Here is a 23983-nt window from a genome sequence, read left to right as displayed (position 1 = left end):
TACGATCTTCGTACTGTATTTCTAGCACATTACTGATATTTTTCTACTGGCTAGGTTTGTAGTATCGAATGTATATATGGGACTTTGTAGTTTTCTTTGTATGTCTTTTTTTGGGGGGGAGGGATATTGAATGGTATTGATTGCAGTTTGTATTTTCTCTGTTTAAAAACCATGCTGTTATGTTTATGCATGCCTATATGTAACCTGTTCACTGCACCTCTGCTTTTAAACCTGATTACATAAACTCGTGTATTAGATTGGACCAATAACTAGCCATATAGGCTAATGGTCCAAATATTTCTGTAAACATTTATGCTGTGTTATTCATTATATGAAAAGAAATGTTCATTCTTCTGAAGAAATTTAGAGCCAAAGAAAAATGTTGCATATTTACTATGTGATAGGTGCATCCTGACTTATTGTGCTAATTTGAAAAAAAAAAAATAAGGTGTAGCTAAAGCATGAGTCTGTATGTAAATACTACAGGGTCATGTTAAACCAACTTGCCCCAATGATGCAAACTTTGTGCGTCTGTACACAGTATTAATCTGTAGAGGATCAGATGAAACCTCGTTGAATAATAAATAGTCTTCTAATGCTCAGGATGCAGAAGAAATTTAAGTGTGCATTCATGTGAGCTGCAAAGTACATCTGCACAAATCTTGGCTCACATAACCATGCCAAAGAACAGTTGCAGGCACAATGAATTGCATCTTAGACCAGGGTTAATGCTGCAAAATGTTTAAATTTTGGTTCTTTCCTTCAGTGTTTGAGAAAGAAGTTCACAGTAGTAAACATGTGTGAAGATTTTAAAATTTTAGCATTGCTGCATGCACAATGTTGCATGGGTTGTGCAAGCAAGCACCTGACACTTTGCTCATGCTCTAACTGCACAGCATTTGCAAAAAGTAGCAAGAACCTCTCACTACACTTGTTTTTCCATTAGCCTGACTGGCCTGTTACACAGGCCATTTGTGCTTTTACAGCTAGAAATGTCCCCAAGTGTGTACAGTGGTGTCCCTGTTTTATACTTTGTGCAGCTGGACTGATGAAGATGTACGGGTTGTGTGTCGACACTTGGGATTTTCGGGTGGCTTCCTCCAAGGCTGGCTACCACGACACAATGATTCACGGCAGCTTATGTTTGCAAGCCCAAACTGTATCGGGAATGAGCAGAGCCTTGACCAGTGTCCTGGATGGGCACGCAAGCAGTTAGGCAGTGGAATATGTGGTGAGTGTCAAGCCCATGTGATTCTGTATGGAGTTAAAGCAAAGCACATGTTCAGGCATGCGCACTGGTTTAACTTCTGGAGAACTAGATATGCAGATCAGCTGTCTCATGTGCAAACGTGTGAGAACTTAGTGAGGCAACTTTGATGGCATAGTAGCAGCTTCAAGAACGTTCCATTAAAACAAGAGCTAGCTTTTGAAGGAGAATCTTCAGATGGGGTGTTCTGTATGTTCTTGAGGGACAAAAAACTGCCTAACTTTTGCTTGCTGTTCATATGCAATGCATGTGATCTTTGAACAGCTCACTGAAACTTTGAATGGTCATACTTGCATCAATAAAGGTTTAATGATGCAAAATATCAGAGAGAAATGCACGTCTCCAGCAAATGTGTGTATAGAAAAGTTGTTTCTTCAGAAAAATAAAAAAAGGCTTATTAGTGGAGAATGTGAACGTTAAACTTCCCTTCTTCAATTTACTGCCCAGACTGAAGCACCGATGAAGCTGAGGGGTTGAATGTCTCAGACTTTTGGGCATTTCACAGATTTAGGTTCTTTTTGTGCGAGAAGAATCTACAGAAGCTGGAAAGTTAAGATTTTGTGTATCGCTAAATGCAGTGTGATTCTTTTAAAATAAATAACAATTAACTAACATTGACTAGACTGTGACACTGTCTATGACATCACAGACAGTGTGATGTCACAGGCTTGGGGAGCTGCTAATTTACTTTTGTATAATTTCCTGGCCTACCCAGCACCTTGGCTCAGTAAAGGCCACCTGTTGGTTATTCTAGCTGTATAATCTACCAGTCCAGCTGAACTTAATATCTTTTACTTGTACTATCCCTCTCTAGTCTTAATCCTACCTTAGGTGCTGAGATAGGCAAGGAATTTTCTGCTGCAATGAATCCCCTACAAGCAACCCCCTGCACTCAATCCACAAGGCCGTTGTGCTGCAACTTAGTGCTTGGAGTGCCATTATGCTGCATATTATTGTATTCTTTATGTGATTCTCTATATCTTTGTGATCATGCAGATTTCCAGCTGGACATCGAGGTTGCTTGTGAGCCAAGGCTTCAGGAACAAGCCAGACAGTACTGGCGTGGCCTTCATTTTGAGTTGGCCAAAACTGAACCACAAGTCAAACAGATCTCTCCTAATGTGTGGATCAATTTAGAAGTGTCCCAGTCCATTCTTCAACATGTGATCATGAAGTATGGAGGTCGCCAACAGGATGGAAATGCAACAGCAGCTATTCAAGTCTATGGTACCCCACCAGTGATGAAAAACTTGGATGTGCGCTTGTCAGCCTACCATGGTATAAATGTCACCATGCCAAATCAGCCTTTTGAGATTCAGCATAGCGTCTTCAGTGAAAATAGAGGTAACTATTTATTATGCTTGTCAGCCTAATCCCATTTGTGAGGCAACTTTTTGAAAGGGGATCAAGGGAGCGTGGTGCTTGCATTAGAAGAGTGAGGGCTATCCAGTTAGACCAAGTTATATTATCTGTAACAAATTATGCCCCCTCCCTCCCCCTCTCTCTCCCCCCCCCCCTCAGGGTTAGTTCTAGTAGTAAAACATAAATACCCAAGAATGTAGATGGGAAAACGGTGCCATGGCAGCTGAGTTGGTAGAGCATCGCATGCGTAATGCGAAGATGTGGGATCATTCCCCAACTGCAGCAAGTTGTTTTTTCATCCACTTTCATTTACATTAATTTATAATTTCTTTAATTCTATTAGTAAGTACAAGTACTTCTTACACGCATATACACACACACACACACACACACACACACACACACACACACACACACAGTATAAGGCAGAAGAGTCTGTACACTGAGCTGTAACAACATGCTAAAGAACTAAATGTGAGTAAATTAATAATAATAATAATAATAATAATAATTTACTCCCATTTATTTCAAGAATTTTCTGCCTTATGCCTAATCTGAAATGTGACTGCTCTACCCTATGATTTTGAGTTGAGTAGTGGAATGCCTTTGGCACTAGGCCAGTATGGCAGGTTGAATTGGCAATATATTCCATAGTTTAGTTACAATAGAACAGTTGAGAATGATAGAATATTAAAATAAGTTCGCAGCCAATATGGAAAAACAGTGTGAGCAAACAGGGGCATGGCAGAAGAATGACGACGTGAAAGCTGTGCCACAGCTGTCGTGTAACACTTTTTTTATCATAATCATTTGGTATGCATTCTTGTATGTAGGTCAGAAATCTTCATGATCAATGTTATTACAGCGCCACTTGAACCGAGACTGGGGGATGACAGACACAAGCACAGTGCGCTTGTGTCTGTCGTCCCCCAGTCCTCGTTCCAAGTGGTGCACAAATAATGTTGATCATGAATTGTAACCAGCCAACCCAAGCCAGTACCCGTCAAAAACCTTTTGCGTGTAAGTGAGTGAAAAAGTTCTCGACATGTTCTGAAGCTCAACACTTGTCAGATGTCATTTTAATCAAACTCCTTGGCACATGAAATGGGTCAGCAGTGCAAAGAGAAGCCAAATATGAGACAGTTCAAAAGGGTCCACCAATATTGTGAGTCCTAACTGTAAAATATGTATGATCGAGACTATGCGCTTTCATTATTCACTGTTGCATGCAGTTTCTCCTACTTCTTGGCACACACCAGTGGAATGCCATTTTGTTAATGTATATGTGCACCGCCCTTCCTAAGGATTTTTTTTTTCCAGCCCTTATCTTTTTCTCAGAAAATATTGCTTCTGGTATGGTTACAAAACTATGTTTTTTCTTTATTAGCAAATGCTTTAGGGTATTTGGTTGTCATTTCTTTCTTCTGTCATGTCTGCGCTCAACAGTGTGTTTTCGGATAAATTTATCTGTTGTTCTGGTAACAATAATTTTGATTACTCTCCATTTAGCTCGTATGAACCAAATAGTTTCTCTTTCAATGTTGTTCTAAATACACTTGCTGAATTCAGTGATATTGACTAGCATTTCCTAGCAATATACTGGATGAAAAGAATATGTTGCCTTCCTATTCTTTTATGCTTCTGTCCTCATCTCTTGGCAACAGTTTTTTGTTATAATATAGATTGCAATTAATAAATCATTCATTATTACTGTAAGCTAAATCATCTAGCTTCCTTTTATTACTTAGAGTAACAAAGGCCATGAACGTGACAATTGCAGAGCCATTGGATTTTGACACAGCTGTGAATGACCTTCAAGGTTTATTAACCCTTTCTGTGCCCCCCTTTTTTTCTTCAAGAGTGACACGCCTCCAATGTCAGGTTTTTTTTTCTTGGATATTATAAAACGAATAGAACAGTTTGTTTTTGGTTATGCAGAACGGCAAAAATGACATGGATAATGGCAAATGCTCTCTTGGTGTAGTCCTCACATTCCTATCTGACGTCAGTGACACAGTGGGACAGAAACACGAAAACGTAGTGGTATGTCTACGGCACTGGAAGGGTTAATGCATAAACAAACTACTGTTTTGATGCTCTTCACCATTCTTAATGAAGCCAATGTTAGTGAAACACTTGAGGTAGTGTGCACTTTTGTACACTGCTAAGTCAACAAGCCCAAAATAAGCAGCAGGTAGTGGTACTTTATTGATCTGTGTGCACATATATAGATACTTGCAAATTATGAAAGAGTTTAGATATAGTGAACAAATGTTTATAACTTGTTTTATAAATTCCGTGGAAAAAAAAATTAATATTTCAATGGCTATGCAGGTTATGGAATCTTCATAAACACAAGCAAAGGAGGAGTCAGCTTGTCTGGAGTGACAGTGACGAAAAATGGTGCTGATGGAATCGTTTATACACGGCATGAAACTAAAATAGGGAGCAAAATGAGTTTTTGCCAATCTTCATCTGTGATCAACATTCGTTACCCAGCAGTTTTTGTCTACCAGCTGGATGAGAAGAACTATAAGTCGGAGTGTAAAAGGGTAAGTGTGGCTTATATGCAGCATTTTAATTGAGAATGTGTGGTTTACTAGTGTAACAGTTTTAATGTCGTTTGCACTCTCCCCTGCAGGAACTAAAGGCCAGGCATTCGAATTTGGTGATGACAATTCATTTTAAGAACATGCAGAGATATGATGGCCGAACTAAGCTTGAAGGAGGCACAGTGACTGTATGGAATGGAGACCAAAAGCTGGATGAACATATCTTAGCACGATTTAACATCGACAATACAACTGTGCCACAAAGTGTGTCTTCAGAAAAAGGCGGAGCTCTCACAGTCGAATTCCAGCCACCAAAGTATACATACTCTCATCTGAGTGACATATTTCCTCAACTGCAGTTCTCCATGGAAGCAGTGCTTGACATTGGTAAGTGTGCTTTATTGCTATTATTGCAATTAATAACATTGACAGCAGGTCAAGTGTATTGTTGATGCATGTATGAGTTATCACTGAAGCATATATGCCTTGATGCATTAATATTCACAGTATTTGAATCCTTGATTAGAAGGAAAATACAGCTGTAACAATCTCATGATTATTCTACAATGAACATGCTTACTGCTGATTGTCTGCCTTGTTGAAAAGTTGTAAATGCATCCACCGTTACTGGGGCATAGCATATTTGCACAAATACAATGTCAGCTTTGTGTGTGTGCATGTGCGTGTAATTATCAGCTTGAAAGAGCATCTTGTGCCATATTTGGAACAGTGCTGTGAATATAATATGATATATATTATTATAGCCCCCCCTCCCCCTGTTTATAATTTTGTGCTTTAAAGTTATGTTGAGCTCATTCTAAATGATTAAGCAGTTGAGCTCTGCAGGAAAGCTGTCCAAAACTTTCCAGGAACTTTGCAGGAAAGGGTGTATACAAGTTTGCATGCACAGCAGCTGAAGGCCTGTGATTGAGCGAAAGCACAGTGAAAGAGAAAAATGGATAATCCACTACTCCTATGCTAATGCAATGTGCCACAAAGCCTGCTCATGCAGCCTTGCAAGCATAGCTGCACCTGGTTTGCATTGGCATGGCTAGCATGGCCCACAGTGACTGTTAGAGCCTCGTGCGTGTGCATCACTTATCACGTTATGCTCAAATGTTCCATTTCAAGCCCATATATATATATATATATATATATATATATATGGTCACATTCCTTGTCATTAGTTCATGTTATAATTGTAATACCTAAAAAACCATTTTCCGAGTCATCAAAACTCCTACATTATATTAGTGTAGATGGATATGGTATTATCAGAGTGCAGTGAAGGATCGATTCATTTGTTGGAATATGACGAAGAGAAGCTACATTTCTGAGCATTTTATGCAATCAATCTACTAAGCCAAGTGGACGACTGGCTAAAAAACAAATTTATCATAAGAACAACTATACATGGAATTTTGGCTGGCTTTTTATTCTTTCCATGATTACATTGTTGCTTTAAAGCTCCACTTAAGTGGTCTATTAATGCATTTTATGCGCCTTCATATGAGAGTGTATACTGCTGCTTTCACATATGGAATTGTTTTTTCTTTCAGGAAAAGACTACGACCTTAATGTGACAGACTGCCACATCAGTAACAACAATGGAAGAGGTATTTGGCTTCGTGATGGAGTGGCAGGTGCTAGCATTGTGGAGACAGAGATTCAGGACAATTCACATGTTGCTGGTATTCACATAGATGAAGGTGTTGGAGATCTTGTCATCAACAGAAGTGATATCAGTGGAAACCAAGGCGATGGTGTTAATGCTACTTATGCTGGTGGCTACAAGCACATTCAGCAGTCTTTCATACATGGAAACTCAAAAAGGGGCATTGCCCTGTGGTTCAATGAAACGTCACACTGGATCCCTTTTAATTTTACCACCCACATTTCATTCTCAAACATTTCATCAAATGGTGACATTGGAGTCTTACTTGGAAATGTGTGTAGGGCTGATGCATTCTGGAACATCAGTATGAACACATTTGGAGCAAATGGTGGTGCTGCTCTTGTTTACCAGTCATGCTGGATGAAAAACTCTGTAAATGGTATTGGTGAAGGTGATGTCTTGCACATCACACACAATAGATTTGGAGGAGCTGCAGAGTATGGAGGATCACACAAGTTGTCAATTCAAATGACACCAGCACTTAATGTGAATGCTTCTATCAAGCACAACAGTTTCATGAACCACACATCTGGAGTAATTTGGATTGAAAACAAGGACCACGAAGAATACCTGGAGCACCATGCAGACAAAGTTGCTAAAATTCAGATTACTGAAAATGATTTCAAGCACAATTCTGGAACATTTGTTGCAAGAATTGGGGTGGTTCATGGCAGCAGCATGCAGATGCTGAGTTTTGATCATAACAGGTTAGAGCAAAACAGCATTCAACAGCACTTTCCTCGTCTGAATCCACGGTCAAGAGTTGCAGCTGTAGTTGTGGTGACTTCAAACAATACAGTCATAAGGAGGAACCGATTCATCAACCCCATGGCAGACTATGAGCTGGGTTCCCACCTTGATGACCACAGCAGCACTATTGATGCATCTCTGAACTTCTGGGGGCTGGATGCTGCAACTCCTGATGTTTCTGTGCGAATCTACAACAGAATTTTTGATCGCAAAGATCGTTACAACTTGGCAACTGTGCAATTTCTGCAGTATTTGTTAAATCCTCATGACCTTGACACAGAACAATTAATTTCATCCGTTTTTGAGCGAGACAAGACTATGCAGTTCAAATCAAGCTTGGAAATTGGAGGAGAAGTGATGGGTGTTGTCACCCTTGAGAAGGGCCACTACACAGTGAAAAAAGATATTTTTGTGCAACATGGGTCAAAGCTGCTCATAAAGCCAGGAACGAGACTGCATTTCGAACAGTCAGTTGGTATGATGGTCCAAGGAGAACTTGAGAGTGATGGTACTAATGAGCAAATTGTGTACACTGGAATGCCTGTTCCCGTTGTCACTGAGGAAGAGGAACTGGAACTTGCTCCAATGGATGTGGAAAGCCTGAGACTTTCTGCTGTCACTGAGGGCACTATAGAGGTGACAGTCAATGGAACAACAGGTGGGGTGTGTGCGTATGGCTTTACTATTGAAGCTGCAGCACTTGTCTGCCAGCAACTTGGCATGGTTCTGAGCCCACATGACTGGCTGATGGAGCCAGCCTCCCAAGCATCAAGTGGGGGCACGAGAGACATACTTTTAAGTAATGTCCGCTGCAGTGAAATGGACACCAGTTTTCTTACTTGCAAACATGAAGTCGTGGGAGAAGATTTCGAAAACTCATGTTTTTCTGAAGTAGGCATACGCTGTGTCAAGCCATCGTGGGCTGGTATTCGCTTGGGTGTTCATGCGAGGCCCAGTATTCTCAAGAATGTCATCATTGAAAAAGCAGGACAGCTTGACTATGCCACACATGCCTTTAAGCCTGCATTACAGGTTGATTTCAATAACCACATCTTGGAGCACCTGACTGTGAGGGAAAACACAGACTCTGGAATAGGTCTAATGTGGAATGACATATTCAGGGACATCCATAATCCAGTGGTCAAATTTTCAGAACTCCATAACAACAATCGTCATGGGATAATAACAAGATCTCAAGGTGTGGATATAGCAGACAACATGATTCAAGGAAATCAAGGTGGTGGCATATGGTATGACCCTGTCTTCACGAGGCAAGAACAGAGAGATATGGTTCGTTGGGCTGAAGATGCAGTCACAGTCATTTCAGAAAACATTCGGCTGAACCCCGATGAAAGGCGTTACATACGAGTGGCTGGAACCACTCCTTACACAAGGAGGGAATTTCAAGTGTCTTGTGAAGACAAGCGTGCTATTGGCATTATGGTAGTGGACCCCTTTCGAGAAGACTCTACGGAAACTCTTCTGATTAGAAGAGGCAGAGATTTTGAAGACACATCTGCTCCCATTTGGGATGTCAGAAAAAACTTGACATCATTCCCTTTAAGAGAAACTGGCTTTATTGTAACACTAAGGTACGAGACAGGATCAGCACCAAGAAGAGGTGCTACGCTGATGATGACAGCAGTTCAACCACTAGGTAAGTTTGCTGTGTGCCTATCACTAATACTTCATGTTTATTATCGCAGCTTTGCTGCAACTCGCTTTGCATTTTACAATATTACTACAAACAGCAGTTATGAGCTAGGAAATAGGCCAGTAGTGTTTATTTGTTCACCACACTGATTCAGATATGGCATAATAAACTTAAAAGCGTAATATAACGTAACGTATATCTGAGCATATATACCTAGGATCAAACCAACAGTTGTGCGGTTTCAGACCTATGGCCTTAACCACTACGCTAGAGCCACTTCAAGCAAGCAAAGAGATCATACTTGCATTGGGCACTGACAAATGCTCATTTTTTTTGTCAAGCCCGTTATATCACAGTGTCTGTTGAGATGCAGTTCTTTCAACACTGGTGCACTGGCACCGTGGCATGCTCTGCCTTCATTCCACTGGTCTTCACATTTCATTGTATGTGCTGTCTGTGATGTTTGTGAGTTCATAAAGAAAATGCATACAATGAAGGAAAAAAATTAAAAGAGAGGATGCACTTGGAGTAAATGAGACTCAGTAAAGGCTACCACTCAAAAGGCAATGCACACACCTTCTACTGCATGCAATCTGCATGCCACTTGCAGATTGCAAAGGAGCCTCTTATCTTTTTTCATGCGTTCTTGGATGGCACTTAATTTTTCTCAAGGCTTTCCTAGTATATTGAGATATTTTTTCTTCTAAAGATCATGTGGGAGTCTTCAACTGTAACGTGGAATTGGGGACTCATAACTGCTGTTGACAGTAATTGAATTAAGGAAAGCAAAGTGTCACTGGGCTCTGGGAACTTTTTCTTTCTCTTAACAGCACTGTTTTACATGACTGTCTTTATTTTATTTTACTTTATTTTATTCATACCTCAAAGGCCAGAGGGCATTACACAAGGTGTGGGTATTACAATGGCAGTAAACATGATACATCAATCAGTATCGCCATTAATGATGGAGTCTTTGAAGAGAAGGTGGTCGGTCGTCACAACAATTTGGACGGAAAGATAAGTCCACCCTTTGGCTGTACACAGAAAAAGGAGCTGCTGAAAAGTGGTTGTGGCGTGAAGCACAATGACTTGGATGAATAGGGTTGTTGTCGGCTGGTAGCGCATGAAAAAATTTGTGGTACCAACATAGGCGCGCAATCCTGCAGCATGCGGCAAGTGTTTTAAGTTCAATTTGCGTTTTTAGGGTCGAGATTCTAGCATGATGGGAATAACTGCCGAGAACGAATCTAGTGGCACAGCTTTTAATCATTTCAAGGGTGTTGGTTAGGTTGGCTTGGTTGGGATTTAATAAAGAACTCGCATATTCTAATTTGGAAAATACAAAAGTTTTGCAAGCAAGGAGCTTGACTGGAGAAGTTGCAAGCATGAAGTTATGGCAAAGGAATGCTAGTACTTGATTAGTGGATTTCGTAATTTCACTGACGTGACGAGTCCATATAAGATCAGGGGAAAGGTGAAGCCCAAGATATTTGAGTTGGCAGGGGCTACGGGGCAATTGTAAATATAATACAGTGATATAATACCATTATAATGAGCCTTGTTGGTAAACTAGCCTGTCATATCTTCTAGGTGCTCGTCGAAGGCCTTGCACAGGGTTTTACTGCAAAGACACAGGTTGGTAATAGTTGTAATTTTGTTTGTACTTTCCTTCTTCCCCCTCAAAAATATTTTTCTTTACTACTGCTGTATCTTTCTAAGCATGTATGGTTAATAAAGATAAATGTGGTGGTGGTGCTGATCTCGCAACACCAAGCATAAATGTGTTTGGAAAGAAGAAAAAAAAAAGCAAGGAAGAATAAGAAACTGTGCTTTACAGATATGTATCTTGCTTAAGTCACATTACCCCCCTTTTTTTTATGAAATGAGATTGTTTATACTTCCTTTAGCAAAAAGTGTTGTCTGTCAGAAAGCAGGGCAGGTGTGCCTTATGCATCAGTTAATGACGATTTCCACCATTTGACTAGGAGCAAAATTTGTGCTGCAAGTTCACACAGCCTCATATGACTCCCTTCCACGAGCATCAGAGTTTGTGTAGGCAGTAAATAATTGTGTTGGCAGTTGCTCACATGCTTAGAATAGTTCTTTAGTTTTTATGTTCAACTACTGGAGATCACTATTAAAAAGTGGAGATCACTCTTGCGCTTCCTGCAATTGCTTGGCTACCTTACCTTAACCTGTATTGTGCTGTTAGTTGCGATTGTATACTGTGCAAGGTACCACACATGTGCCATACTTGTGTGCCGTCTACTCACTTATCCACTTGTTTTATGCCACTCTCAGCATGGAACCTTTAACCAACTGCCCCAAGCCAACACCTTACTGCGATTATGTAATTTTTGTTTGGCTGCAACAAAGAAAAAGAGAGCTAAATAACCTTATTTCTTCCTTTTACATTAGTTACAGTGGGAGAGAATGAGTGAGTTGTGTAAATTTACGAAATAGCCAAAAATCTTTTCTTGATTTTAGAAGCCATGTTGGTATGGTTAACAGCAGATCTTGTTTTGTCAGGAATAAGAAAGTAACTGTATAAGAGAACATGGGCTTAGAGAAATGGGCTGTCAAGTTTGACCGTGTAAATGAAAAAGAGAATGCAATCTAGATTGGAAGATATCTTTGATGACTGAGTAAGAGCTTGTCAATGTGATAGTAATAAAAAATGTGCGATAACATCACGACACTGCTGTGTGAAAATAGAAGTACGCTGTGTGCAAAGTCATATTAAAGTTAATGCTTGCATATCACCTTGTAAGCCAGTTTACTTAATAATGTGATACAATTGCTATTGCTACCCTATGCATTGTGCGAAAAGCACATGGTATAGTTGTACTGATAAAATGCATGACTATAGATAAAAGCAGCATTTGAATCATTTGAATCAGATGTACTACATTAGCAAATATGATGACTACATTGCACTGATAAATAATCTACTATGCAAAAAAGGCTGAGAGACTTGGATGAAAGGCACAAGAGAAATGATAGCACATGAGCTATGTGAGTACAGCTGTCTTTGCATATCATGGCATGAGTTGGATGTAAAAAAATTTTGTGTGCTAGTATTTGTTGCTAGAAATGTAAGGTATCGGGCGAGCCAAAGTGTGTTGACTATTACTGTAGCTGCTCCATTCACTCAATGTAACATGTATGCACCTACTGATCTAACAGGTCAAGCCCAATGGCTAGAGTACAAGCTCAGTCTGAATATTGAAAGAAACACCATTACAAGTTGTGGCTATGGTTTTGGAAGCAATCATTACAACAGAGACATAGGCCCAGATGAAGCGTTCTACTACCATCGCTACAGCAATGAAACTGTTCACCTAGTGAAGAATACTATAAGGGATTCTCAACGATATGCTATCCTTGTTTCATCGCCATTATGGGATCCTCTCACCTCTTCACTGGCAGAGATAGTCTACAATCTTACAGGTAAGAAGTTCTGCCAACTTCACAAAAATTTGTTGTATGTAGTTTTTGCAGCTGTTGCTAAGTGATGCCATAAATGATGTCAAAGACTGCCTGCATAGCTTTCCAGCTTAGTTGTACACCAGGAAGGGGGGAAAAATATGAAAAGATACTGAGGTTGTTTAAAAGCTGTCAAGATGATAAAAACCTTTTGGTGTGCAGGAAATCAAATCTCCAACAACCAAGGTGGGATAAGCCACTACAGTAGAGATCTCAGAAGTTCGAACAACCTTTTCCATTGGATCATCAACAAAACAGAATTTAATAACAACCATGGTGGCATTGACCTGAGACTGCCATATGTCTGGGACTACAATGAAAACTACACACACAGTGTGGTACTTGTTAATTCAACACTCAAGAGCAACAGGAACTTCAAGCTCCGTATAGATGGGCACTTCGCTCGCTTCAATGCTTCTTGGAATACAGTCGAAAGCAATGAATGCAGTTCTGGGGAAGGAGTCTTCACCATTGGTGGCATGGAGAAAGAAATGCTCATCAGAGAGAACCAGTTTCTCAACAACATGGGAAAGTAAGTAAAATGTGTGCTGTTAGTAGGAATAAGTGCAGGAGAAAAAGAAATACTTCAGATGTATGCCAGCCTGACAACAGATGCATCAAATACAGTGAAGCTGTATAGGAGAGTTCTCACACCCTTCAGAAATACTATGGGTCTGCTTGCTGGCTTATGGCCCCACTCAAGCACATTTCTCTTGACTGGCTGTTTTTAGTGACAGCTCCCATGCATGATACATTGCAGCAACACATTGTTGGCTTTCACATTTGCAGCTGTACAAACTCTTAGCTGTTCAACTACGTGGAGACAGTATAACGCTATGTAAGAAACAAGAGTTAAGGATTACTGGAGAATGCACATATAAGTTTTCTGTTTGAATGACATATATGCAAGGTAACATTTATCTAATAGTAATTGATCATTCAATCTCAAAGCAAATCCAGGGCTTTGGCACACATTGGGTTGCAATTCAATTTGATATCAACCACGCTGTGGCATGATGCCACACAGAAACTGTTGTGGAACTCCCCTTAACAGCTTCACTGTAAAATCTCGCCCATGCAGTAAGTACTATACTGGTTAAAGATACAGAACGGTGCATATTTGCAATAAGAAAAATGTTTGACCATTTACAGGAAACAGCACTAAAGGATGGGACGAGCAAGGAGCATACACACATGCACTGAGCACGGACCTCCAACTATGTTTATTCATTTCAAGCAACCCTTTGTTAAAACAACCACAGGCAACCCTGCAAGCCATCACACATGCACATTTTCATATTTGTTGCTTTTTCTATCTTATTTTCTCATTATCAAGTTGACATATTGAGTTATCAGGAGAACATGTGTCAAAATTTGGTACTAGTTTTGAGTCTGTGTTATGCCAAGGTAAATCAAGATCTGAAAGACCTTGAAAAAAGAGGCTGTAAAAAAAAGAAACAAAAAAAAGGAAGGAAGAAAAAAAAACTCCTATGGAAACAACCACTAAATAGGAGATAATCAGAAATTTTTTTAATTTAAAAATTTTAAATATAAGCAGTGAAATCTGTCCTGGAAAATAAAAATAGTACACACAAAGCTACATTAACTTTCAACACGAGCAAAGTGGCAAACAATGCGAAAGAGCAGGACGATAGCACCCTGCACTCTTTAAAAGTCAGACAGCCAAAGCGTTGAACTACTAAGTCTCACAGTAGCCAAGCTTTTTTCTGTAGAGAAACATGGAATGCTAAGAAATGAAGGTCCATGCTATTCAGTGGAAAATGCCTTGTATATCTCCAGAGCACATTGATCTGTTACTTCTAACTGCATGCACCTTGTCAAAAAGCGGCATACTGCCACACGTTGCACTATGCTAAGCCACATTGTTATTACGTGAACGAGAAGAAAAGGGGTTAACCGAGGGGCCTGATTTTTATTAGTCATATCATAAGAAGCGAACAAACACTGACACCAAGGACAACATAGGGGAAATTACTTGTGCTTAATAAATGAAATAAAGAAACTATAAATTAATGGAAATTAAAGTGGATGAAAAAACAACTTGCCAACAACAGGTTGTGGGTTCGGTTCCCACCTGCGGCAAGTTGTTTTTTCATCCACTTTAATTTCCATTAATTTATAGTTTCTTTATTTCATTTATTAAGCACAAGTAATTTACCCTATGTTGTCCTTGGTGTCAGTGTTGGCTTCTTATGATATTGTTATTATGTGGTTATTTAGTTATACATCTAATTGTTTGCATGTTCACACAGATGATCGTTGATGCATCATCCAGTTTGACTAATGTATGCACACCTGCAGGAAAGTAGAATTTTGTAAACATCACTGGACTTGAAAAGCACAAACTGTGTGGTGTTTCTTGTGCTGCAAGCACTGTGTGTACATTGGTTGAACCAGCCGATGCTTCATCTATGTGAACATACATGCAACTTTAAGTCCCATTCAGGTTGCAGTTTCATTTTGAATAGCATCATGTGTGGATGTATGCCATCTTTTGACCAAGTGTGTGTAATTAGAATTTACGGGGACCAATGTGCTCATGAGGTATTTGAGGCATTTTTCATTTAACACCATGGACCTTGCTGTTTCAGCATCTTGTCTGTTTCTCTTTTTAGAAAACAGCTTGACTATCTGCTAGACTGATTGGTTCAACACTTTGGCCATTTGCCATTGCAAGAGTGCAAGATGCTCTTGTCCTACTCTATCTTACTTTTTACCATCATACTCATATTGAGACTTAGTGTAGCTTTGTGAGTACTATTTTAATTCCATGGGGTGTATTTCACTCTTCTTTATTGCTTTTTAATGTTTTCACCTTTAGATGATTTTTTTGCCTGTGCTTTATTACCTTTTGACAGTCTCCCCTTTTTTTAAAGCTATTTAATGTTTGTTAGTTGCTGTTGCAGTTGTTTTGTCACAACATTCTATTTTTCTTCAAGGGCCTTCATTTCTTAATTTGTCTTGACGTAAAACAAACTCTAAAAGTTGTGCCAAATTTTGACATGTGTTTCCCTGTTAACTAAGCATGTCAATGATAAAAGGAAAGGACATAGAATAAGCAATAGATATGACAGAATTTGTACACAGCGGTTTGAAGGGTTGCCTTTGACTGTTTCAAAAATGGGCTGCTTGGAATCAATAAATGCAGTTATAAATCAATGCTCAGTGTGTATGTACACTGCTTGCTTGTGCTAGCCTTTGATGTTGTTTCCTGTAAATTTGATGTTTCACCAACTAGATCAAATTCAGACTTTTGAACATTTTCTTCAGGCTGTGATATATAATGTCCAGGCATATTGTAATGGTACAGGGCAGTTTGTGTTTCTTTAGCCAATCTAGTACTCATTGCATGCACTAAACCTTGATGGTACTGATTGCAAGCACTAAACCTTGATGCATGTCAAGTCAACATGACTTTTTTTTATGGTAAACATTGCCTACCAGGCCTTAACCTTTTATGGAAATGACAAGTGAACAACTTTTACTGTTTCAAGCATTACCAGAATGTTATTCATGTGGTACTCTCTGCAAAAAGGCAAATAATAAAGCTGGAAAACATTCTTATGGAAGAAAAATATGGAACCTATTTGTCCCACTGCCCTGTTCGCCTTTGTGACAATGATCAAGAGAAATGTGTCTCATTGTCTGTCTGTGCCCCCTCAACTCTTTCTAAATTATCAAAAGCAATGCGGATACACTGGTATATACTATACAAGTTTAGCAGAGTTTCTTGCTGGGTGTGTTGATACCTATACTTGTGAACCAATAGAAAATTGTTTCTTTAAGCATCTGTTCGGTTTTTTTTCTTTTTTTCCACAAATATTATACAGGCTACATGTAGGTCGTGTATGCTTTTGCTGAGTATTGAGGCACCAGTATTGTCTTCTCAGCTGGCGGCAGCTTATAGTGCCAGAAAACCAATCATTGTGAACACCTTAAGGGCTGTGCTTTTTTTTGGGGAGATTTATAATGTCAAGTGGAGGCAATCAGTTCCAAGTCCACTAATGATAGGATTGGGCACAAAGTTTTACAACACATCAAACGAACTATTCATCACTATACCTTTGATTGGCACCTTGCACACAGCATCCTTCTTTTCTTTAACTCTTGTTTTCCTTTCTTCCTGCTTAAGCATACTTACTAACCCTCCCAAATTTTTCATAAACTTTACAAATTTTTGCTCATTCTAAGATCTTATGAATGATGCATCAAGTTTTAGGAAAACATGGATTCTGTTTGCGGTAAAGTTTTAAAGATGTGAAAGATGGGCTGCGCAAGATTGTAAAATAAAAAGTACAGTAAACAAATTTTGATAGTACCGTTGTATACCTCTGTTGCACTTTTGTGGCCACATAAAATGCCACACACTACAGGAGTACCTGCTTCGAGCAAGTTTATTCAGAAAAGTTCAAGAAGCAGTCGCTGAAAAAGTCCTGTGATATAAAAACAGTGGGTTGCTTTTCAGTTTCTGTTGCTGTTCCTAGTCTTGATAAATGATCATTAATAAAGTGAATATGGATGCCACAATATATGTGTGCTCTGTGCACATGTGTGTGCTGTGTGCAAGCTTTAATAAAATTCATGCTATTCCTTTTGTATTAATATATAGTTTGAAGAAAACTTACAATTTGTAGATGCAGTAGGTTGCAACAGCTGTTAGTCATGCTTATAATTGAAGAATTATCCTGTCACATTTCATATCTTCATTTTGATCTTGCAACATACCTATAATTGACATTGTTCCTAAATTTATTTCAGATATGTTGTTGAATTCAAGCTGGAGAGCCATTCTGAACGCTTCAGTATTGTTGCTGCAAACTTCTACTACAACTTCCTTGAAAACAACCACCCAGATGCAAGCAGCGGTATGACATCAGACCATTATGAGCCAAGCAGCTATGCTGTAAGCATTCGAGGAGTGCAGCGCATTAACATCACTCAGAATATTCTGGTCAATCCAGCTCATGAGTACGAGTTCCTTGCCGGTGTGTTCACAAGTTCACTAAACAATGCAGTGAATGTTGCAGAAAACTGGTGGGGTTCCTTGAATGCTTCTGATATCAGGTCAAGAGTTTTTGACCTTGACGACTGGAACGGCTATGCAGCAGCAGATTTTTCACCATACCTGGCTCGAGCAGAGTTTAATGGGCCCCTGCTGCATTATGATGAACTGAATGAATGGGGACACAGAGTGGATACATCAAGGCCGCTTGGTGGACGGCTTCTCAAGTCCTTAACTTTGTACCAGCGAAACTCTCCATATATTGTGAAGAGCGACCTTACTATTCTTCCTAATGCAACATTGACCATCCTAGAAGGTGTGGAACTTCAGTTCTATCCTAGTGTTGGTATCCTTGTCCTTGGTGACCTTAATGCTGTTGGAAGACCTTGGTCTCCAATAAGAATGGGCCCATTCAAGCAGTTGCAACCCAGTTTTCGCTACAAAAGAGCATTGCCAAGAAGATCCGTCAGACTTTGCATTGATCAGGCCTGCAGTGCAAACAGAAGAGATGGCTTTCTTGAGTTTTTCAACTCAACAACACTGCAGTGGGTGCCAGTTTGTGATCAACGATTCACTGAGCGCAATGCAGAAGTTGTTTGTCGGGAACTTGGTTTTGGAATACTTGATGTATGGACTGACAGAGGGTACCGGCATGAGCTCGGCCCAACGGAACTGTCCATCATTAACTCATGGCCGCATCCACTGCAGTGCAGTGGCCATGAGTCCTCTTTCTCGAGCTGTGAATTACGCCTGAATGGCTATGGTGAGCACAGTTATGCCTGCTCACCATATGATCGTAAGTTTGTATACATCCACTGTGGTGAGGAATTGACAGCTCCAGAGGAAGACTTCTGGGGTGGTATTCGATTTTCTGTGCCAGATTACAAAGCCCCGACTGGCATAGGTGGCGGAGTGTATGCAAGCAGTCGGTATTACACGCCTCCAACCTCGTCTCTCCGCAATGTTCATATCCGCAAGGCAGGAATACTTCACAATGAAAAGGGGCCAGCAGTGCAGGTTGTCTTGAGGGATGTAACTCTGGAGCACCTGAACATTTCAGAATGCGCTTCAAATGGCATTGACATCATAGCATCCCCAGGTTATCAGTATATACACGCAGTAAATATAACGCACAATCGTGGGACTGGCATAAATTTTGTCACTCTTAATGGTCAGACATCAACAGCAGACAGACTAAACTACATTCCACTAGGACCTGTTGACATTCCCTACAATATCTTTGGCCTTGTTGATATCTGCGACAACAATAAAGCATTCCCCGTTGGTGGAAAAGTGTTGCTATACTACAAGTATGACAATCGCCCAGTAGAATGCATCAAGATCTTTACTAGCAAGTCTCGGTTGTCACAGAAGGTTGGGTTCAGAATACTCCAGTTCAACCTCTTCAACTCGACAGAATTCACTCCTCATCCAGACAGCATCAGTATTTTTGATGGTGATGTTTTCAACAGCACAGTGAAAAGGATTGGTTATATCAGTGTTGGAACTGAATTAAAGGAAAACATGGCCCAGATGACTTTCTACAGGTCTCAAGGAACCACTCTTAGTGTCAAACTACATGCAACCGGAGCAAGTGGTCTCAATGGATTCATTGCTGAAGTGGTGACCATTCCATTACAGACAATAACAGGTAAGTGCATTGAAGTACCTATACATAATAGCAGGTTGGCGTGAAGTGTGCTTAAAGACTAATGAAAGCTTCACCTTTTCTTTTATAGCTCGTGACAGCAAGCACAACATTACTGCATCCTACTTTAACAAGAACCGCCGTGGAGCAGTTGCGTACCGTAGTGCAGGTGAAATAACACCCATCCTGACACTTCATGGCAACCGATTTGAAGACAATGGCGATGCTTTGTTTGGAAATTTCAGTTCCTCAGAGGCTGCTGTCTTTTTTGACATTCAGAACTCCATGGAAATGCACATTCTAAGAAACCTGTTCATGCATAATCAGGGTGGCCTGAGAATATTTGTGAGTTCAACAAATTCAGTATCAGCACTAAAAGGCTATGTCCACAACAACCTCTTTACCCAAAATAAAAACAGAGAAAGCCTCTATGTTTGCAGTGGAGAGACTGGGATGTACCAGTATCTGCATGTGTATCGCAACTACTTTGCAAGAGAAAGTGCTGCCTTCAGGGACAATGTTGTGTTGGAGAAAGTGACATTCAACTTCAGTGAAAATATGATTGTGGAAAGTGAAGGATACCGGCAAATGAGTGTCCTTGGCTTTGAGAAGACACAGTCTTCAGGACAATTAGTGTACCATAACTGGCTGTGGGATAATGAAGCCTCTGCAAAAGAACTCAAGGCAACCGTGCTGGCTGAGAGCTCTGGACAAAAGTTCACCAAAAATTACTTCTTGAACAGACTCAACTACTTTGAAATGGTCACAGCAAACAATACAGAGTAAGTAAAGTTCTGCAGTTTGACTCTCTTGTATAAGTCAATTCCACTGAGGTGTTGCATTATAATTTGATAATACCAAACTAAGGTAACCTGTGTTGAAGGGAACAAGATACAAGTTATTAATAACAGACAGAAAATATGAAGAATAATTAATAAAACTGAAAACATAAAAAAGGCCAGCTCATTTAAAGTTCTGATGTACAGTCAGTCGTGTTCTACATTGTGTTGACATGCCATTTACAGGCAATGAACCTAAAATGATGCTGTGCTGTGTTGTCAGTGTTTGTCCTTCAGTGATAGGCGCTGTAGTGCCACTGCTGTTTGAAGAACAATTTTTTTCTGCAATAAATTTTAAATGACTGGTGCTATTGTTATTTGTTATTTCAATACAGGCAAGAGAATAGCAGTTTTGTTGATGCTGAAAACAACTGGTGGGGATTCAAGGACACATCTGCAGTGGTGGGAAGAATTTACGACAGAAGTGATCAGCCAGAACTGTTGGAGGTTCGGTTTCAGCCACATTTGGAATACAACGACACTGTGATCAGTGGTAAGTGTGCATGCACTGTAAGATGCTAAAATATAAGTGCACAGTGTAATTATCTAGAGATGCAGCACATCCCCTAAGGAATTCTGGTTTGGATGGCTTAATCAAACAGTATTGAAGGTTGTTTTGCCAAAAAGAAAGCAACTTCTCATTTGAAGCTGTTCTGTGTTAATGACAGTATTAAGCATATGTTGCGGTACTGCTATGTTGCATGTGGCTGCAGCACTGCCCATTGCAATGTTACTTCTAGCAAAAAAGTTCGGCAATTTAGCTCTGTAGAACAAGTGGGGTGTGCATGTTCTCAGCCTATGCCTTTCAACAGCCCCTGCACCACAGTCAATTAAAAATTTTGTTCTGAACTGGCACTGGCAACTTTCTTTAAAGGGACACTGAAGAGTAATGCTATGTCAGTTTAGGATCACAAAGTATACTTTCAAAACTGTTTTCATTTCATCATCATCATCATCATCAGCCTAGTTACGCCCACTGCAGGGCAAAGGCCTCTCCCATACTTCTCCAACTACCCCGGTCATGTACTAATTGTGGCCATGTTGTCCCTGCAAACGTCTTAATGTCATCCGCCCACCTAACTTTCTGCCGCCCCCTGCTACGCATCCCTTCCCTTGGAATCCAGTCCGTAACCCTTAGTGACCATCGGTTATCTTCCCTCCTCATTACATGTCCGGCCCATGCCCATTTCTTTTTCTTCATTTCAACTAAGATGTCGTTTACTCGCGTTTGTTGCCTCACCCAATCTGCTCTTTTCTTATCCCTTAACGTCACACCCATCATTCTTCTTTCCATAGCTCGTTTACTTGGCAAAAAAGGATTTATTACTAGATGAGTAATTGAAGCCAAGCCTTTCTCTTCTTGAATTTCATGTGCAAACTGCATTCTGGTACACCAGTGCTAGAACTACTTGGGCCTGTATTGAGCCATTTCAGTTCTCAAAACTCACTAGGTTGAGTCTTTGTTTCCTTTTAGAGTTCAATGTAATCCTTTTTTATCAACAAAATGTTAATTAGTCCCGACCAGACGGTGTCAAAATCCATGACATTGTGGGCAGCTAGTGTGGGATCGCCCAAGGTGGCATCTTCATCAGTCTTTTATTTTTGCGCTTTTACTCCTTACCAACTCCTCACATATGGTAGGACTGCCATTTTCAGCATTCCAGAAGTGTAATTTCCAAATCCAGCTTAGTGTTTCGCTTTAGTGCCTCTTTAAAGGTGCATAAAAGGCACACTATGTCATCCATCTCTCTCTGTCATCGTTTGTGTGGTTTGTATAATATTGAAAATAAACTAAATACCGAACTTCATAAACTGAGCTATACAGGCAAATGAAGTGACCATAAGTTCTTTCCTCTTTCTTCCACCTCCCCTGAACTTTTTTACCCTTTCTCGGTACTTCCGTAGCTTCCGTGTACTTGTCAGAATATTTGTCTTGACAACACTGTTTTTTTTTTCAGTGTAGCTGTGTATAATCCTCAGAATTTCTGTATATTTTATATCTGCTGGCACCAGTAGCTCCTGCAGAGTTTCTCAGAACATTGGCTGAGTGATTCCATTTCAAGTGTACTGACATTGTTAGCAATGTCATGGGACAGTGGTTGAGAGTCTGCCACTGCCATAGAACGTCAGGAGTGCATTAAGTCATACAGTGTTGCCTAAATTGTCAGAACTAAATGCTCTGTGTGCTCCTCTTGATGAATCAAAATGTTCAAGATTACTTGGGGGACCTCTAATAATCTAGTAACACTGGCCTACTGTCACCAACGAGCTTCCCAATGAGCATGAATATATTGTGCTATAAATTTGCACTGCTTCTGCGTGCACTGCATGTGTGAGCATTTCTACAAAGCTGTGCAGTTAGTATTCTTTGCCTCACCTGTGCATAAAGTACGTACAAGCACTTAAATGTCCTTTTTTTATTTTCTCTCTCCCCCCCCCCCCTTATTTTTTTATGTGAGACGGCTTGGCATCTTGGTACGTCATAACAAGCAACATGTTGTCTTTGTCAGCATTAGCTTTGACTTTTAGTATATCACATACACCAAGTACACTCGAGTGCCTCTACAACAATGCCTCTACAACAAAATGACCTGTATAATGAAGGAACCATTTTGTTCTGGTTCTATTGTGAGCTGTGCGGCACGTGATCTTTACAATGAAGTGACCTGAATAACGAATGATTTCGGAGGCCCAAAGCACTTTGCTACAAAAGCGTTCGACTGTAGTACTCCTGCCTTTTTGGAAAATGACAGCTGTTACTTTCCAAAACATTGAATTACCACCAACTTGCCCAAGCTTCCAAGGCACCAAAAACGCAAGCTAACTTAACGACACTTTGGAGGTTATGAAGCTTAAAAAAAAAAAAAAAAAAAGCTTATTCATTTTCAATTGAAGCTGTGTAGCAGCAGCATTTCCACTGCACTTTCACTGTCTGATAATAGTTCTGTTGATTTCCTTTATAGGAAACTGCATGGGAGGCTGGGAAATGATAGAAGATACTTGTTTCTTATATATACCAGGACCAATGACTCATGATGAAGCCAAGCGATTTTGTCAGGTAAGCAAAAGTCAATATGCAGGGTTTTTAAAAAAATGGTAGTAAGTGGCTATCTGAACAATTAATGGATAGAAAAAAAAAACACTATGTTGGGCCAGGTATGCTATGTATTCGTATATGTTGTTTCCCAGATTTATCGCTCTCTCTCTCTTTTTTTTTTTTCATCTTAAAAAGCTGCTTCTCGTACTCTGAACTTCTACACTTTATCATATATGAACATATAACCCATTCATTTATTCACCAGTGCAGTCTTTTCCCCCCCCACTTGTTATAGCTGGACGCTTCATCAATGCCTTACTTGAAGCAGAAATTGACGAAGCTGATGCAGTACATCAGCACCTGGCAAGAAGGTTTCGACTGGTTTTATGAACGTATCTGGGTGCAGTCACTGGACATTCCGTTGGACCAGTGTGCTGTACTGTACCGAGGAAGTGTGTGGGCTCATGACTGCAATGACAGACTTCCATTTCTTTGCGAAAGAGGCGAGTGCTACTCCTATGCTTGGTTTATCTGCATTAAATGTGAGCTGAGCATAGCAACCTAGTTGAAGTACAGCTTAACTATGCTTAAGGCTAAGCATTACATAAAATTTGGCCTGGGAGAGGCCATAAAATAAAATTTTGCAGTCATGGTCAGATGCGTTGAATTACAGGTGAAGTTCTTGTGGGC

General features: G+C 40.1%; 1 protein-coding gene across 1 annotated transcript in view; it reads left to right on the top strand.

The window, feature by feature from the left end:
* bark (C-type lectin domain-containing protein bark beetle) overlaps positions 1-23983 on the top strand; it is a 100818-nt gene that overhangs the window by 73053 nt on the left and 3782 nt on the right. The window contains exons 3-15 of the mRNA XM_075673553.1: positions 1041-1231; positions 2264-2611; positions 4964-5181; positions 5271-5568; positions 6741-9263; positions 10851-10895; positions 12447-12710; positions 12909-13278; positions 17526-19420; positions 19509-20199; positions 20592-20749; positions 23220-23314; positions 23589-23796. Of these exons, the coding sequence (XP_075529668.1) occupies positions 1041-1231; positions 2264-2611; positions 4964-5181; positions 5271-5568; positions 6741-9263; positions 10851-10895; positions 12447-12710; positions 12909-13278; positions 17526-19420; positions 19509-20199; positions 20592-20749; positions 23220-23314; positions 23589-23796 (7304 nt within the window). The remainder of the gene's footprint in view (positions 1-1040; positions 1232-2263; positions 2612-4963; positions 5182-5270; positions 5569-6740; positions 9264-10850; positions 10896-12446; positions 12711-12908; positions 13279-17525; positions 19421-19508; positions 20200-20591; positions 20750-23219; positions 23315-23588; positions 23797-23983) is intronic.

This window comes from Dermacentor variabilis, chromosome 1, assembly GCF_050947875.1.
Source record: "Dermacentor variabilis isolate Ectoservices chromosome 1, ASM5094787v1, whole genome shotgun sequence".
In the NCBI taxonomy this organism is placed as follows: domain Eukaryota; kingdom Metazoa; phylum Arthropoda; class Arachnida; order Ixodida; family Ixodidae; genus Dermacentor; species Dermacentor variabilis.
Note: the sequence above shows the minus strand (reverse complement) of the source record. Positions and strands in the feature narration are given on the sequence as shown.